At 35.4% G+C, this 15,935-nt stretch overlaps 1 protein-coding gene across 3 annotated transcripts in view; it reads right to left on the bottom strand.

Annotated features, from left to right (window-relative positions):
• Window positions 1–15,470, bottom strand: part of LOC110102233 (epidermal growth factor receptor substrate 15-like 1) — a 42,284-nt gene extending 26,814 nt beyond the window's left edge. For 2 of the 3 annotated variants that reach the window (XM_020830477.2, XM_020830478.2), the window contains exons 1-6: window positions 15,006–15,470; window positions 12,945–14,439; window positions 12,535–12,753; window positions 12,152–12,378; window positions 8,697–8,771; window positions 3,986–4,057 (exon numbers count right to left, since the gene is read on the bottom strand). In XM_020830477.2, the coding sequence (XP_020686136.2) occupies window positions 3,986–4,057; window positions 8,697–8,771; window positions 12,152–12,378; window positions 12,535–12,753; window positions 12,945–14,439; window positions 15,006–15,155 (2,238 nt within the window). In that variant the 5' untranslated portion in view covers window positions 15,156–15,470. Of the gene's footprint in view, window positions 1–3,985; window positions 4,058–8,696; window positions 8,772–12,151; window positions 12,379–12,534; window positions 12,754–12,944; window positions 14,440–14,963 lie in introns of all 3 variants that reach the window. The other variant, XM_028696599.1, reaches the window with a different exon arrangement.
• Window positions 15,471–15,935: the final 465 nt, after the last annotated feature.

Below are 15,935 nucleotides of genomic sequence, written 5' to 3'. Positions count from 1 at the left end.
TAATAATACTCCAAGCTGAGTTTGTATATAATAATTATGTTAATCGCTCCACTAGTAAAACTCCCTTTGATTAAAGTCAGCCTATATCTCACATTTTAGATAGAAATTGTTTGCCTTTGCCAAATATAATTAGTGCTGAAGCTTCTGAAACTTTTGACCATATCAAAACTGTCCAACAACAAGTCCTTGAAAAACTCTGAATGACTAATGTTAAATACAAATATGCTGCTGACAAACATCATAGGGAAGCTTATTTCAAAGAAGGAGAATTGCCGACGATTTCCTGTTGGTACTTTTGGAAATTAAGCAGGAAGAAATTTGGGCCTTTTCGTGCTCTAAAAAAATTGGGCTCAAATGCTTATCTCTTGGATCTTCCTACTACTGTTGGCACTTCTCCTGTGTTTAATGTTTCTGACCTTTCTTTATATGAAGGAAATTCTAAATATCATGTGGAAATTGAAACTTTGCCACTCTCCACATCTATTTTAAATAATGATGAATAGGTTGAAGATGTTATTGATGTCAAAGTTACTAAAAATTGGCATGGCGAAGACATGAGGTTTTTGGATAAGTGGAAGAATCGTCGTTTGACAGACTGTATTTGGATGGATGCCAATGAGTTGAAGAAACGTCATTTGGATCTTTATAAAAAGATTGTGGAAGCTTTCTCATAAGGAGATGAGATTCTCCCACCAGGGGGAATTGATGCATTCATGTTTTTAGTTTTTAGTTTTTTTTTATGTAATTTGAACAATATTAGTTGTGTTTTATATTTTTTTAAGCTATCCAATGATGGAAAGCATCCAATGATCATGGTAGGAAGTGCTTGGGCATGGCAAGTCTTGGATTTGCTTGCATTTGGTTCCTTCTTATCCTTGGGCTGCTTGCTGTTCTCGGTTTGGGGCCTTGACTGCTATCGGGTTGGGCTTTGGCTGGTTGATTTTGAGCATAAAAAGTTGGGTTCTACTTGGTGCTAGCTCATTAATGCTTGAGCTGAAGTTTAGCTCATTATTTGGAGGAGTAATTGCACTTCCTAGCTCATAAAATCATAAAGGTATGTGGAGTGGAGCTTCTCTTCCTATTCTTGAGTCTCTTTGGTATGTGAGTAAATGCAGTGGGCGGGTTGTCTTTTCGTTTCTTCTCCCTGGCTATTTTCCCGTGACCCCTCTGCCCTGTTTCCTGTGTTGGCTCCACGGGTCCCACTCTGGCTGCTTTCCCGTGGCTTGCTAGCTCTTTGGTTGGAGGTGGAATGTCTATATGACTACCCTTTTGTCTATATATTTGAAGGATTTTGTTATGAAGAGGTTATTGAATATTTGAGCAAAGTCTCTACTAAAAACTTGAGGGTTTGTTCTCTTGGAAAAGCTTGAGAGCTTGTTCCACCCCCTTTCCTCCTCTCTATTTCATCTTGGCTTCTAACATCTTCTCTACGCAAGTTTCCACTCCACCTGTATCCTTCTTCTTGAGCTCTTAGAAGTTGTTTGTTGGTTGATTTTTTGAGACATTTGCCGGAGGAGTTTGGTAGGGCGTTAGACCATTTTGCAATGGTGGACCATCGGTTTGCAAGCCTAAGCACTATTTTCATATATTTTCCTACCCTCGTTGCATGTGAGGAAACCGCTTGACGGTTGTTCTGAGGATAGCATTTTTATGTTTTAATTTTGTTTCGTTTGATTTGACTTTTCGTTTATCTGAATGTTTATTTGGATGTTTGCAAATTAAAGTGAATCGAGTTTGATTTTATTTTGTCCTTGTGTTCTCCAACTTGGTTCTTCTTTCTAGTTTGCATTCATCAATTAATACCATAAATGAGCTAAATTAATTGGGATTGACCATATAAGCCACATAAACATTCGACAGTATCATCATTATTGTCATCGTCATTATTGTTAATCTTAACCAAACTATTTGGGACTGACCATGAATCCTCAAACTTCAATCATTCTTGAGTCTTCTTAAGCCGAGCTCAGTTGCGCGAGCTTGTAATCCAAGTGGAGGCATTTCGTGCTTTGAATGATTGTACTGGTTCCGTAGGCTAGGTACTGACCCATCCGATCCAAGATGGGCAGTGATGTTTCTTGTCTGGGCAAAAGTTTGGGTTAGAAACCTCCAGAATTGGAGAGGAAAGCGTGAAGCTGGTTTAACAGAGCAACGATTACCTCTAGCTCTCGTCGGTGGATGGATGACAAGCCAGTGGGCCAAGCAACCCATTTAAGCTCTTGGGTCGACTTTACAATCAAACAAAGCATTTTTTTATTTTTATTCTTAAAAAAAAAGACGTTAAATCACTTTTGCATAAAACTTTTTGCACTTGTTCTATCCATATTACAATTATTTCTTCATAATCTTTCAAATTTAACTTTATCCACCTATCTTATTGGTACATTTTTTTACCCTTTTGATGCATAGCCCAAACCACCTAAAGGCTCATTTGATTGCTTTAAGTCACAAAAACATATTTTGAAAAATAGTAAATTTTGAAAAACTCATATATTTGTTTGGATTAATTAGCAGATTTCAAACTGCTTACATCTCAAAACTCTTTTGAATGTTATAGTTTCATTTTCAAATACAAACTGAATGTAAATGAAGTCATCACTTTCTAAACATTTTTTCAAGCTACATGCAACCAAAATGAGCCTAAGTCTACTTATATCTTGTCAATTTAAACGCGTGCTAATCAATCCTTCCTAATTTGATACATTCAAATTGCTATCACTGACCGCTACAAACATCAAGTAGGTAGTTTGCAGTTGGTTTCTATATGAAGAGAATGCAATTTACTTGAGTTCAATGTGCCATTCAAGAGAAAACTTAATTCTAGACCACTAAATTCACAAATGCTTTAGAAATACCAGATATAAACTGAACTTGTGAAAGGACACCCAAATATCCCACTTTCAGCACAAACACCACTTATAGAAGTTGGTACATACAGCTTAGCCCCGTTTAGCTATATGTATGTTAATGGATTTGGACTGTTGAATAAACACAAGGCAGTGCAACTATTTGCCTTCTACAAGAAGAACAAAATATTAAAAGACTAGAAACGCTAAACAAAGGAAAAATCCTCAACAAAGTATAGAAAGCAGAGGAGTTTTTCAGTAAAGGTTCCTTAATCAAGATGGTTGAGTTCAGTTATTTTTTTTTTTTTGAAAAGAAATCTAGCATTTAAACTCTGGCATATATCTCTGAACTTTAAACAGAATGTGTTACAAGAACATTACACTGTAAATGCTGTTATCACAAGCTAGACCCAGCATTCCTATTTATTTGGAGATCTATGGTAAAGAAGTAAAGTGGAACAACTAAGATTTCTCAATCATCAAAGGATCTATGAAATCGTGATGCACTGTTTGTTGATCGTGATTTCTAACTCACAAATAAAAGGAAAACCTTTGCTACTTGTGGAGCCCATTATTTGACAAAACTTGGTAAGTAGGTACCTATCTTTCATTCTCCATAAAACCCTACTTGAAACTCCAGGCCAGATTGCTTTAAGATTCTCCAAAAATAAATGATAAACAAAAACACTAAATTAAAAAAAAAGAAATCTTTAACATGTATAAATAATTTTGTCGACAAATTTTCCTTCATGATGAAACAGCCCTGCTCGTTTCAAGTATGTTATATTATACTAGAGCATTAAAATCTTAGACTTTTAATTCAAATGTTAAAACTTCCGTGCTACGTAGATCATAAATCTTGCACTTTGTGACGGTCAGGTTTAAAATTTAAGAAAATAGCTTTCAAGGTTAGACCTAGACATTTTTATGCTCCACCAGAACTACAATACAACTTTCACAAAACTGTCAGAAGAAATATTATCATTTTTGCTTTAGTCCTTCGTAGAGAGTGAAATCATGCAGGATAAAGTAGAAACTAACTAAAACGAAAGGCAAAAGAAGGAACATATAACATGAAATTCGATAAGCCAACATGAAACAGGAAATGTTTGGTGACATTACAAACTACGGTGCATTACCTCACGTTTGTCAGCAGCAGCCCTTTCTATGACCTCATTTAGTCTGCTGTCACACCTGCTTTTGTAGAGAACCTAAATTGAGAGTAAAATTTCCTTTTAAGGCAACGTAGTACACCACATAGGAATCTGACGCTATAAAGATAATATCAAGTTCAAATTACAATTTGAAAAAATAATAATAATAATGAGTATGCATGTATGCCTTTATGAATAAACATGCATGTAGGTACTACCATGTATGTATACATATATACATGGATAGACCTTTATAATGTCTAAATGTTCAGAATAAAAAGAAAAGCCCATCAAAACATTTAAAGGAATCATTACAAGGATAGAATCCAATAAAATGAATGAGACTGTATTATCATAATACAATCAATAAGCAAATAGTACCACGCTTCCAAGATACAGTCAGCATCAGAAAATTGAAGAGCTCAGTATTCTAATCATACTCATCCAGGTGATTTATATATCGCAGCACACCCATCTATATAAAGTATGCTAGTTATTCTCATATGTTTAAAAGACAGAGTTGGTTGGAATAATGATAGAAATACTTGAATATTTCAAGTAATCCCTAACAAGATTGATAAAAACAGCGAGAAAATCTCAATATCTCCAATGAAAACAATCCAAAACAGTAGATGGTATTATGGAATCAAACCAAAATCAAGAACAAAGCAAAAAATACAATAGATCCACAATTCGAGAGGACGATCCTTCTCTCCCAATATCTAGACGATGAATCTAGAGCCCAAGACACCCAAGGGAACTCCAAGAGAATATAATAATAAGCATAACCCTAAGGAGGCATTATTTTGCCTACTACAAAACCGAACCGGCCCTTGCTGGGCCAGTTGGGATGATTCGACCTGAACCTAACAAATAATTACCAGAATAAATTAGCAAGATGAACAACACTCATCTCTATGGTCGAATTTGGTTGGGATCTAAGATCAACAAGCTAAGGTTTACGTCCATCTAAAATAGTAGCTAATCTAAAATGAAGAAGAGAGCCCAAATTAAATATAGATTTTATGATTGCTTTAAACCTTTTAAGTAATAGAGGTCAAAATTAGATTTTTTCATTCAATTAACACAAAAATCTAATACTTATTAAATTAATAATTTGTAAGAGCTGGCAATCAGTACCTAATTAAAGAGAAAGTAGGGTTAATCGGCCATTGCACACATTTAGATTAAAAGAATCAATCACTAAATAACTCAACTAGGCATGATTAAGGGCCTTCAAATAGTTAATTTACACCTGATTAGCCACTAATTGCATTTAGGGGCTGTTTAGTTGGATTACATTAGGGTGTAAAGAATTCCAAATGTAGTGGTTTTGAAAATTTTGGAGTTTGGTTGGATGAAAAATGAATGCAATGTAAAGTAAATATAATGTAAACCATTCAAGTTCATTTTTTAGATAAACCAAACTCGCCCAATTTTGAGCAAGAACGGACACCGCAAGCAAGCTCGCTTGACCGCCGCCAACCGCAGCCGGCCACTACCGCCAACCACCTCCAACTTTCTCTGGCCACCACGCCTGCCACCGCCACTCGCCTCTGTCCAACATCGCCACCGCCATCGACCACCGTCACTTGCCTGCCACTGCCACCACTTCCGGAAGACACCCCCAGACACCACCGCCACCGGCCGTCACCATCTTTAAACTTTACACTATATTCATTTTCCTTCAAACCAAACAAAAATCATTCACCTGCATTTTCTTTACACCCATCCAAACAACTCTAAAGTACTCATTTTATACTGCATTTATTTTTTAGCCAACCAAATAACCCCTTAAACAACTCTAAAGAAATCATTTTATACTGCATTTATTTTTTAGCCAACCAAATAACCCCTTAATTTTTACCCAATTAAAGCCCAAAGCTAATCAAAGGTTAATTAAGAATAATTATCCAAAGAAAAACATAACTAGCAAATAATAGACTTACAATTCGATTACAAATAATTTTGTTTAATAATATACTAATAATTTCATTGGTAGCAAATATCATTGACTAATAATATTTAGTTAACCACACCAACAAACTAAGACTTGAACAAAAGTTATAATCAGTGTTGTTAAAAACATGCTTCAACAACAAAGCATTATGATGTGATTGACCCAAATGATTTATGTTGAGTTGGCAAAGCAGATGTTGTGCTACATAAAATGTTGAACCAATTTAAATTATTTGGGTTCATAGATTTAATATACTATACACCTAAACTAATATAATGTGACTTTACCTTTCCCATCCAATTATCTCTAAATGCAACAGTGAATTGTTTACTCGGATGGTTGTGATGTATTGAGGATATCAATATAATATAATATAATTAATTATGTGCATAAAACACGAGGGAATCACTCACGCACTCACAACATATCCATTCCCATTCCAGTAAGCAACTGGTTATGAGCAGAAAATAGATGACTAAGAGGAAGAAAAGGAAACTATGGAGGCTAAAGCTTGGTTTTGGTAAGGATTTTTTTATTTCTTGTATTTTCTCTAAGGAATCAACTTCAATTTGAAGTTGATGGATATGGAGGCTTGTATGAATAGTATGCTGTCCTTATGTAAGCAATTTCATTACATAATGAGTATATGTAATGCCACTAGACTACTCTCTAATCATAATTTTTAATCCAATCTAATTCATGATTAGCATATATAATGTTGTTTCCTTTCATTGAGTACTTAAATTTTATGTTAAAATTAATTATCTTGTTGAGCTTTATAGCTCGTCAGATTATTTTTCTAATTGTTGTTTCAAGTAGAGAAAAGGACAAGATTGAGCCTAAGTGAGAATCAAGTATTGAATCTGCAACCTTATGTTTTGATGTTTAATTCTGACGCAAGATATCAAGCATGCTAAAATAATGTATATGATGAAAATTTGATGTTATGTATATAAACTTTGATGTTTACTAGAAGTTTTATAGTTCGTGAATAAAATATTTTGGAATTCTTTTGCACAATTAACTTGTATTATCTTCTTTGATCTCTCTGAGTCTAGGGTTGTGTTGGATGCACATGTTTGGGTAATTCAAGTGATTGATTATATTAACCATACTATTTTAATGGGTAAAGTTCAAGGAGTGATGGAAATATATTCGATCAGCCAAAATGCACCTGATCAGTCAAACCTTGCGCTTGATCACGTGCTAATGGTGAAGCTCAAAACACAAAACTTTATACTCCTCTGCCAATTCCTGAAATAATTTGATGGGATATAACTATAGATTTTATTATTGGTTTTAATCAACCCAAAGATGAGTTGCTTCAGTTTCATTGTAGTCAATCAATATTCCAAGAAGTTGAACATCATTCCATACGGATGCTTCACACATGGCTCATCAATTCTTCTAAGAAATCATTCACTTCCATGGAGTATCTAGTTGAATCACTACAAACCAAATGTCAAGTTCCTAAGTCATTTTTAGTGGATGTTGTAAAAGTTACAAGTCACCTATAAATGAATAGACAAACGGAGATGGCTACTCTCACACTTAGACATATTATTCAATTTGTTTGTGGTGATAAACTGAAGCAATGGGATGATTACAACAACAACAACATCAAGTCTTTATCCCACTACGTGGGGTCGGAAGCAATGGGATGATTCCATTAAATAAATAGAGTTCGTTTTTAACAGCATTGACCAACAATATCCCTTTAAAGTTGTCTATACTAGAGTTCCAAGGCATACCATGGAGTTGATTTATCTACCTTATTCTCATAATATTAATCTCATGGCTGGGAAGTTTGTTGAACATGTTCAACAAATTCATCCAGATGTGAAGAGATATCTAGAAGAAGCTAATTCTCGTTACAAGATGGTTGCAGATCAACATTGACAGCTTAAATTTTTCAGGGTGATTTGGTGATGGCACATCTTCATGAAATCATTATCCTGTAGGGAAATATAACAAGCTAAAAGATAAGAAGATTGGCCATTCTCGCTTATGACAAATGATTAGGGACAATACTTGTAAGTTTCATGTTCTTTCCAACATGAACATTTCTAACACTTCTAATGTTGCTAATATCTTCAAATATTTTCCTCTAGATGAATTTTCTTTGTAGTTACAAAACTCGAGCGCAAGTTTTCTTTAATAGGAGGGAGTTTATGTAGCACTTGACTGCATGGCAACCTATTAGCTTCCTATTTAGTAGTTTCCATAACCTACATAATATTTTAAATTTCTCTTTTTTTCCCTATTATTTTGTTAGGCTTGCTTATAAATTGGATAAAATCCATTATACTCCATATCTTTTTCCATTTTGAAAAAGGAATTTGGTTTCCCATTCTTTCTCCAATTTTCCCAAACCTGTGTTATCTATATGCCAGCATAATGTGGAGGCCTTGGGACTAACTTGATCCCTGTTCATACTAGTTATGAAATCTTGTGCATTCAATGAAGCATCTCCTAAAGTCCAGACCCTCAAAATAAACTCAACATGAAAAGTAGAACACCAAGAATGTACTGGCTAACCAACAACATTTTGGCAATAATAAAATATGCACTATTAAAACAGTGACTTCTCATAGAACAAACCCATTTTAATAAATATTGGAAATGAGTTTTAGAAGAGAAGAAAAACATCATCTAATAAACAAGAGCACTGAACTACATATTATCTGCACAGAATGAGATAACATAAAAAGAAATATGTAAACAATAGTAACTCACAAGTTCTTGCATCTGTTTGCGGTAATTTTCGGTCTTCTGCTTACAATCAAGGATCTCCTTCTCCAATTCTTGAACCTTCAGGCATTATAAGGACGTGAGTATGCATCGTTTAAAAGGACTATCTAACAATTCAAAAGGCAGACAATAAACATGGGATCATCTAAACAATTTGCACCGCTTTTGCTTTATAAAAATAAATAAATAAATAAGATTAAAAAAATTAAAAACTAAAAACTTTAAAAACTAAAAAAAATCTGCATCGGTAGGCAAGAGAACATCAAATTTAAAAAGCTCAAAATAAATCAATGAAATGGCATGCAAGATAAAGATATCCACATATTCCAACGTAAAAAGCAAAATTGCCAATGCTGGGTCCCAAGTCCTAGAAAAGAAAATAAAGCGTTACATTAGGTAGTCAACAATCAACATAAAACTTATCAAACAAACATGGCATGAATCCTTTAATACATTTAATTCTAGAACATTCCTTAGAAACGACACACTGTATGACCTAAATATACGAAAAGTGCGCAAGGGCCGCCACACTAGCGCCTGGGTGTAATGTCAAATAAGCAAGAGTTCCCAAATGATGGACATATGTGGGAAAAGAAGCTAGTCCATAAAATTAAAATTATAATAGGAGCTTGAAATATAGGTACTCTTACAGAAAAATTAATAAAATAATAAATGTTATGATTTATATGAAAATAAATATTCTATATATTCAGGAAACTATATAGGTTGGACAAAAAGCTAAAGGAGATGATAGTTTATGATTTAAACTTTCGTATTCAAGTAAGATTCATATTAGAAATGATATAATGTTGATCATATATAAGAGAAGGATAATGTTGTAGAAATTAATAGAATTGGAGATGAAATTAAAGCTTTAAAGATTATTGTAGAAACTAAAATTATAAATATTTTAGTTGTTTATGCTCTCAAATAAGTTTGAATATATGTTCAAAAATAAAATTTTAAAATAACTTAGAAGAATTATACAAAAGATACCTCTTGAACAAAGAGTTTTTATTGGAAGAGATTTAAAAAGACATGTTGGGAGAGTTGTAGAAGATTTTAAAAGCACTCATAGTGACTATGAGTTTGGAGCAACTAATAAAGGTGTTATAATCATATTATAATCTACTATAGCAAATATTTTTTGTAATTATCAATGTTTTATTAAAAAGAGAGGAACATCCATCATTATAAGAATGAACATAGTAAGACTTAAATTGATTGTTTTTTATAAGGGTAGGCCTACTCTGGAAGCTATACATTTATTGAGAGGTTTGATGGAGACGTATAAAGAGAATAAGGAGGATCTACATAAGATATTTACTGATTTAGAGGAAGCATATGATAAAGTTCCAAAAGTGCTATGGAGAGTTCTAGAAAAGAAATGGGTTAATAATATTTATATTCAAATCATTAAGGATATGTATGCATGAGTTGTTACTTGTGTTCAAACACAATGTGGTTTGACCAAGTGTTTTCTTATTTCAGTTGGATTACATCAAGGATCAATCTTAAGCTCATATCTTTTTGCTTTAGTAATGGATGTTCTCACAAGAAATTTGCAAGAGGTTGTACCATGGTGTATGCTTTTTGCTGATGATATTTTTTTCATGTTGATAAGACTAGAGAGGGAGTTGAAGGTAAACATGAATCATGGAGGTCAACCTTAGAGTCTAAAGGTTTTTATTTGAGTAGATCTATAACTGAATATATAGAGTGTAATTTTGGTGGCAATAGATCTAGTGGGGGATTGTGACTTCGGGCGATCAAGTCATTACACATTTTAGATATCTTGGGTCTATTGTTCAGAGTGATCGTGAAATAGATGGGAATATTATTAATAGAATTCAAGTTGGATGGTTGAAGTGAAGGAATGCATCAAGCTTGTTGTGTGATAGAAAAATCCCCCTAAAATTTAAGGAAAAATTCTATAAGATGGTGGTGAGACCTGTAATGCTTTATGATGCAAAATATTGGTCATTAAAAGATAAGCATAATATTAAGTTAAGCGTTACAGAGGTGAGGATGTTTAGGTGGACGAGTGGCTTAACTCTTAGAGACATGATACAAAATGAGCATATACATGAAAAGGTTGGAGTAGCTCCAGTGGATTATAAGATTAGAGATAGTCGCTTTAGATGGTTTGGTTACATAAAACGACAACCATCCAATGAACCGGTTAAGAGAGTAGATGTATTAGATTTGATTTATGTTAAGAAAGTTAGAGGTAAACCTAAAAACACTTGGTTAAAAAATATTAGAAATGAACTTTCTTTATTAGATTTAAATAAGAATTTGACTCTTAATTTGACACAATGGAGAAAAATGATTCATGAAGCCAACCCCACATAATGGGATAAAGGCTTGATGTGGTGGTTGTTGTTGTTGCTGCAAAGATGATGATGCTTGTGTGGATGAGTAGCTTTACAATTAGAGACAAAATGTGAAACGAGCATATAGGTGAAAAGGTTGAAATAGCTCTAATCGCAGATAAGATGAGAGAGTTGTCGTAAATGGTTTGGTTAAATAAAATGTTAGCCTTCCGATGACCTTGTTAAGAGAATAAATGTATTAGATCCGGCCTATGTTATGAAAGGCAAAGGTAGACCTAAAAAGTCTTGTTTAGCAAGTATTAAAATGACAATTTTTATTAGATTTAAATAAGAATTTGACTCATTATAGGACACAATGGAGAAAAAGGATTAATGCAGTGAACCCCACGTTGTGGAATAAAGGCTTAATGTTGTATTCTAAGGCAGAAAGTGCTTCAAATAATAAAGCATGTAGCATGTAGCATGCAACATGCAATAAATGCCTTACTCCCCATCACTTCACTATTAATATTCAAAAAAATAGTAAAAATAATCATGTAAAACCCCTTAAATTCCACTTGTCTCCAAGAAACAAAAGGATGGTGGGAGCCTACGCCCTACGAGATCCAATCCTAACTAGAAAATTATTTTGTATATAAGAGAGAGAGAGGTGTGTGAGTATGATTTTACCCGCATCTCTTTTTTTGATGAAAATGAAAGAATAAGAATGAGGTTAGAAGTGTGAAGGACCTACACTAATCTATTATTAAGAAAGTGGCCTTATTAATTCTGCCAAAAAAGGAAACTAAATCATTTTACTTATTTAAAAATCTAAAAATAATGTAAAAGGAGCTTGAGATATCTAAAGGTGAAGTTCTAAATTTAAAGGGACTCAATCTTGCCAATCATTACCATGCCCCAACTTCCGTATCCTATATTTGATTTACCCTAAAAGAAAGGGTTATTCAGCAAACTTATCAACCTGACCTACTAATGAGAAAATTCAACTTTTAGCACGTGAAATTTCAAGTAGTGCACAATAAAATAATACAACATAATGCTAGAAAAGTGTACAGATACTTGACAGTTTTCCTAGATCCAATAATCAATAGGATAACCACATACCTTATTATCAGCATCAGTTGCTTCTTGTAACTTCGAGTTGAGCGCTTTCTGTTCCTCTTCACTAAGCTGGTTCAACATGTTCTGCTCCAACACTGGCACTTTTGTTTTTGGTTGCACTGGCGACACTACATCATCAGGCTGAGAAGGGATTGGAGTCCTTGTGGAAGACTCCACCCTAGTGGGAGGCACAACAGAAAGAGAGCCCGGCATTGGCTGTTGAGATAAAGCTGAGAGACAAATAAATCAATAGCATGTAAATGAAATGCCAATCAATATGTAGGCATAGAAGCATCATCAAAATAGGAAAAAAAAATGTTCCTAATCCAAGAAAACAAAGCAAGATTTAATATTTAAAAAATACCAATGGTGAGTACAAGAACTACCAGGCCTTGGCTGCCAAGCTGACGCACCATATGCAGATGATGGCTGCCCTGTTGCAAGTATTAAAGTTTGATCGAACTTTACACTATTAGGAAGGACAGAAGGAAGAGGACGGCCTTCTCTGTAGCGCTCCATCAAGTAAACAGCAACACAAAACTCCCTCAATGAAAGCATGCTATCACTATCCTGGTCTGATAAGTCCCACACTTGCCTCAAGATCTCTGGCATCATTGAAAAAAGAAAGAAATGAAATATCATTATACATAAATAGCATAAGCCAATAATCTAAAAAAAATAAGGTTTGATTCCAGCTTCATCCTAATACAATTTTTAATTTTTAGAAAGCAGTTCAAGGGGGGTCAAAGAGTTTCTGCATAATGCAAATATGTATTATGAATTAATTAAAGTCAACCTCTAGGTAGTCTCCAACTCAAGAACAGGTTTCTAGCCTCTACACCAGTAATTTTACCATCCCTGTCCTTGTCAACTTCCAAAAAAACTTTAGTATACTTCCGAATGTCAGACTGAGTAATTTTCGGCCATGGAACTTCATTTTGAGTGGAAACACTGCTATCAGGGCCACTTGGAACACTGTGAGCAGGCAATGCCAAATTGTTTTGTATTGTCTCTGGCTGATTCTGTTTAATAGGGGGTTGAGTCCTCTGAAACTGATTTGCAACTGGAGGAAGGCCTGGCATGACCTGAATATTAACATGCTGACTTGGATTTGCAGCATTTTTAGGTGCTACAGGGGCCGAATTAGATGAGTTGAAGAAACTGTTTGCAGACGAGATAGGTATGGAAGCATCCTGCTTAATCTGGGCTGCTGAAAATACGTCGCCACCAAATATTGAATTGGAAGAAAAACCATTTCCGGAAACACCCAAAACGTTTGAATCCTTGGAAGTAGTTTGGAAGGAGGCTGACACTGGATCAAGAGGCCTTGAAGTGATTGGGGAAGAGTGTACATGTTGGATTTGCGGTTTAGAAGTTGCATCCAGATTTGAATGAACTATACCAAAACCATCTTTATCTGCAATGGACGCATGGTTAGGAACTTGAGAATTAACAGCTCCTTGTGACCCGCTACTCCTACCAGCAATCCCGTCAGTAGATAAAGATAGATTTATTGCAGTACTCGCAGCATTGAGTCCTTGACTAAACCCCTGCACTGGATGTGATGCTGCAACTTGTGAAGCTTGAGGCGGCCTCGAAACATTGCTCTGTGTAGCAGGGGAACCCTGGTAGTTTAAACCTGTGGCTATGGGCATCTGTTGTCCAGTGAGACCAGTGTTTTGAGAAGGATTTGGCCTAATGAAACCAGCCTGCGCAGGCTGCAATAACATGTTATTTGCTTGGGGTGTGGAAGTGAATGTGGAATTCAGCTGAGGAGGAGGCCTCATAAAGCTAGCCTGAGGAGGCTGTTGTATCATGCTATTTGCATGGGGTGAGGATGTAGCCATAGAATTCATCTGAGAAGCATGAGGCCTCATAAATCCTGACTGAGAAGATTGAGGCAATGGTGCAGCAGTCATTTGAGAAGTAGGCAGTCGCACAAAACCTGTTGAAGCAGGCTGTGGCAATATGTTATTTGTTTGAGGTGCAGAAAAAGCCATGGAATTTATCTGAGAACCAGGTGGCCTTATAAAACCAGTCTGAGTAGGCTGCACTAACATTTGATTTGCTTGGGGTGCAGAAGTAGCCACGCTATTCATCTGTCCTGCAGAACCAGGAGCAGGATTTATCTTTGGCGCTGGAATTTTAGCTGCAGCTGGACCATATAATGCTGCCTTCACAATATCTGCTGTAAGTTGTCGCCCACTTTGAGCAACTGTCACAAGTCTTAACGCATTGTGGAACTCCAAACGCCCCAAAGAACTGTTTCCACCAGCAGCATAGGACCATACCTGAAGCCACTCAAATGTTACTAAAGAAAACAAGAAATCTTGAGAAATGAAAAAAGTTCCAAGTTCAATCAGACATTGATTATTCGGATTACTCGATGAATTTTCAGGAAATGGTTCCTAATCCCCACTTTAAATGTACCTAATTCGTTGCTCTTATACGAAGCTCTATAATTAATAATGAAACAGATCTAAAAGCATTCAACTCAACAAATAGCAACATCACAGATCCAAACGAAAATCCACCTATAAGCATTCCCCCAATATCAACAAATAGCAGACATTGATTATTCGGATTACTCAATGAATTTTCAGGAAATGGTTCCTAATCCCCACTTTAAATGTACCTAATTCGTTGCTCTTATACGAAGCTCTATAATTAATAATGAAACAGATCTAAAAGCATTCAACTCAACAAATAGCAACATCACAGATCCAAACGAAAATCCACCTATAAGCATTCCCCCAATATCAACATTCAATCAAACAAACATATATGATAAATTCCAAAATTGAAGAAAATAAACCTAGGAAATATACGAAATGACAGTAAAGACGAGGTACAGAACTAGAGCAAGGGTTTCTTTGGGTAAGTTGGATCCCTGGAAGAAAGCGACCGCCTCTGCTCCGCTGATCCTTCCATCCTGGTCCACATCAGCTCTCCTGAAGTAGGCATCGAAGGCGTCCGCGTTTGGAACCTGGCCCTGTTCCGCCGCCATACAAATTTAAAGATCGGTAGTCGAGAACACCAGAAAACCCGCCCGTCGGCGGTCGGAAGGAAGCAGAACACGTTTACAGTGTTAGGCGTTCGGCCGAGATCCTGACTTGGTCGAAACGAATTTTTAGTAACTTCCAAGCAAGATTCACAGCTGGATACGAGAAATGGAAGAGGCCTTTCCCCGTGCGAGGCTGAGGATCCGATCGCCAGTTATGCAACGGAAGATGGCCGCCGAGAGGCTACTCAGTGCCGATTTTCGAAGCTACCAATGATTTCCTCTTCGTCGATCGATAGCTGCAGCAAGGAGAAGGAGAAGCGGAAGATTGGAAGATGAAGAGATTTGGGACTTCGGGTTGGAAATTTGTGAAGAAACACTCTATTAATCCATAATTTCATGACTAATAAATCTATTAATTCATATCTATACTACTATATAAAAGTGGCTTGGGATTCCACCCATAGCAAATCTTGACCGTTCATTTATAAATTTTAAATTAATCCACAACGTTCATATATGACTATTCAAATTCTATAATTTATCACTTCCTATAAAACATATATTTATTCATTTATTTACTGCCACAATTAATTCTAATACAAACTAATTAATGTCCATTTGTACGTGTTAATTTCTTTTAAATAAACAAAATAAAGCCCTCGTCGGTTACCTATTATATCGCTCCGTTTCGGCTTGGCCTTTGACATTCCGCCTTCTTCTCCGGTAGAATCACCAATTGCCAATTAATGCGCGTTTATATGTTCAAATTTCATTTAAACAAAT

This window comes from Dendrobium catenatum, unplaced genomic scaffold (assembly GCF_001605985.2).
Source record: "Dendrobium catenatum unplaced genomic scaffold, ASM160598v2 fragScaff_scaffold_772, whole genome shotgun sequence".
Taxonomy (NCBI): domain Eukaryota; kingdom Viridiplantae; phylum Streptophyta; class Magnoliopsida; order Asparagales; family Orchidaceae; genus Dendrobium; species Dendrobium catenatum.
The sequence above is the reverse complement of the archived record's forward strand: the minus strand, read 5'-3'. Positions and strand labels throughout refer to the sequence as shown.